The following is a 2,349-nucleotide window of genomic DNA, read 5'->3' on the forward strand; positions in this document are numbered from 1 at the left end:
GATGGAGTGAGCCAAGGAGGTCATGATAAACCAAAACCTGACCATCGGTCCCTGGCCCTGCGCCAATGCCAATCGTCGGCACGTCAAGCGCGTCGGCGATCGCAGCACCGACGATCGCAGGGACGCACTCGACGACGACTGCGAAGGCACCAGCATCTTGAAGTGCTAGTGCATCATCCAGCACCCGTCGTGCCTTGATCGCGGTACGCCCCTGGGCACGGAAGCCACCGAGCGTGCTAATAGCTTGCGGCATAAGTCCGACGTGGCCCATGACTGCGACACCACTCTCTACAAGCTTGGCAACGGTCCGTGCCATGTGTGCGCCGCCTTCTACTTTGACGCAGTCTGCACCCCTGCGTGGTGTTAACCTCAGCTCGCGCAACAGTAACATAGAAACTAAACACAGGTTACGAGTACCCTTCCTTCATCGCGCGGTACGCAGAACGGAGTGCAATCACCGGTGACTCCTCGTAGCTACCGAATGGTAGGTCACATACAAGAAGTGGACCATCATTCGAGAGACCACGCCGTACAGCCTTGCAGTGGTGGATCATTTCATCGAGGGTGACCGGCTGAGTCGTTTCATATCCGAGCGCAACCATTCCCAAAGAGTCGCCGCAAAGTGCGACGTCGACGTTGGCCCCATCGACGTGCACACCACTCGGGTAGTCATAACATGTAACCATGCAAATCTTTTCGCCCAGTCGCTTCATACGCAATAAGCTCATGGCTGTAGTCTTCGTCCTGCTACGCCGCTCATAACCGCCAACATCGGAAGCGAACCTTTTTAAGAGGTTTCGCGCCACCATGTCAATTTTTTGCGCAAGTATTCGGCGAACCATATTTTGCCAGCGTCGCCGTCTATTGGTCGTGAGGTGGCGAGGGCGCGGCGTTTGATCTTACTACATGATTGCGAAAGGCGGCGACAAGACTTAGTCTTACTTATACTAGTACTAGGGGCGGACAGTGAAAGTCGACCGGCGGTGGACCGTCGAGTTCGACCTTGCGGTTACTTGCGATGGATAGCCGACTTGTAACTGATACTTAGAGAGTCTGGGTTCGCGTAAATCGACCTCGATCTCGCGAAGCTACGACCTCGCAAAGTCTCGGTTTTCCTCCCGCGCGGGCAAAACGCGGTCGCGTGTATGCCAGCGCAGACGCCGCGAGCGGTAGGCGCAGCACGTGCTCCCGCGCCTCGTAGGTCGACCCGGGAGTGCACTGAACACTCGGCACGTCGGCGCGACGCCCAGCAGCGCCCAGCGAAGCGATCTAGTTCCAGTGCCCCACCGAAGCCCCACCAGAGCGGCGTAGCGGGAATTGTCCCTAGTTGCACTCAAGGTATCTAAACCATTGGTTCGTTAAGCTCTGCTATACCGAGGACGGTATGAATCAAGTTTGGGGGCCTGTAGCGGGAAATGTCCCTTCAAGGTATACTTCTCTTATTAGCTTGAGGTTCATAGTGCAGTGGATATATGCCGGCTTAGTTGCTCACTTGTATCTTTTGCCACGGTACGAGGATACGCGGATGTGGTATCCTCTTCTTAGGCGCGCACGAGCAATGCCCGGCAAGGACAAAAAAAATCTGAAAACGCTGAGGTGATACTTCCCTTCAAGTAAGCGTTTTGTTGAACATTTAAATACGACTTCCGACCCGAACCGGCGACCCCACACCCTTGAAATCCCTCAATCGATACGATTAGCGCGCAATCCCGATTGGTCGGCTTGGCCGGGGGCATAATTCAACAATTTTGGCACGATTTCCGTCCGATAGTCGACCCGTGCGCGCGCGGTCGACGGAGGACCTCTATGACATACTACGGCCGGCGGCCAGAAAGAATAAATAAGCACTTCTATGGGGCGCTCTAGCCCTATGGTTGTTTTCGTCCTTGATGCCCGGCCTCCGCGCTTCGGACTCCGGGGAAGGTACATGTAAAGGTCAGTCTTATGATGTGGTAAGTTCTGTAATCAGGCGCTAACTCGAATGTTATGAACCAGGCGGTGCATTGCGGATTCGGGATAGTAATATGTGGCTCCTAGCACGTTCTGTGACCCCAGAGGAGCTCATCGTCACCTTAACTTCAGCTGCGGCGGAGCTGAGTCGTGCTAAGCGGCCAGCGCGCAATGAAACTGTCCAGATGGCAGCATCGACGGTGGGCAAGCAGTTGCGAGAATTAAAACTGATTTTGATAGGCGCGTAGCTATAAGATGACCAACTTTTGCTAGCCTCCTCGACGTGTAGGGGACGCTGAGAGAGATCACGATGAGGATCGAGGTGCACGGGTAGCGGCTGCGGCTGTTGCGGAAAGTAACTTCGCCACGGCCCTTGTTGCTGCCTCCCTAGCTACCCCT

General features: G+C 55.2%; 1 protein-coding gene across 1 annotated transcript; it reads right to left on the reverse strand.

Moving 5' to 3' along the window:
- Window positions 1-10: 10 nt before the first annotated feature.
- Window positions 11-809, reverse strand: AURANDRAFT_32151 (hypothetical protein; the record flags this gene model as incomplete). Its single annotated transcript, XM_009042392.1, has 2 exons — window positions 11-353; window positions 418-809. Coding segments are annotated over 2 exons (735 nt in total), but the record flags the coding sequence as incomplete, so codon positions are not given.
- Window positions 810-2,349: the final 1,540 nt, after the last annotated feature.

The sequence above is a fragment of the Aureococcus anophagefferens genome (genome assembly GCF_000186865.1).
Source record: "Aureococcus anophagefferens unplaced genomic scaffold AURANscaffold_30, whole genome shotgun sequence".
Classification (NCBI taxonomy): Eukaryota; class Pelagophyceae; order Pelagomonadales; family Pelagomonadaceae; genus Aureococcus; species Aureococcus anophagefferens.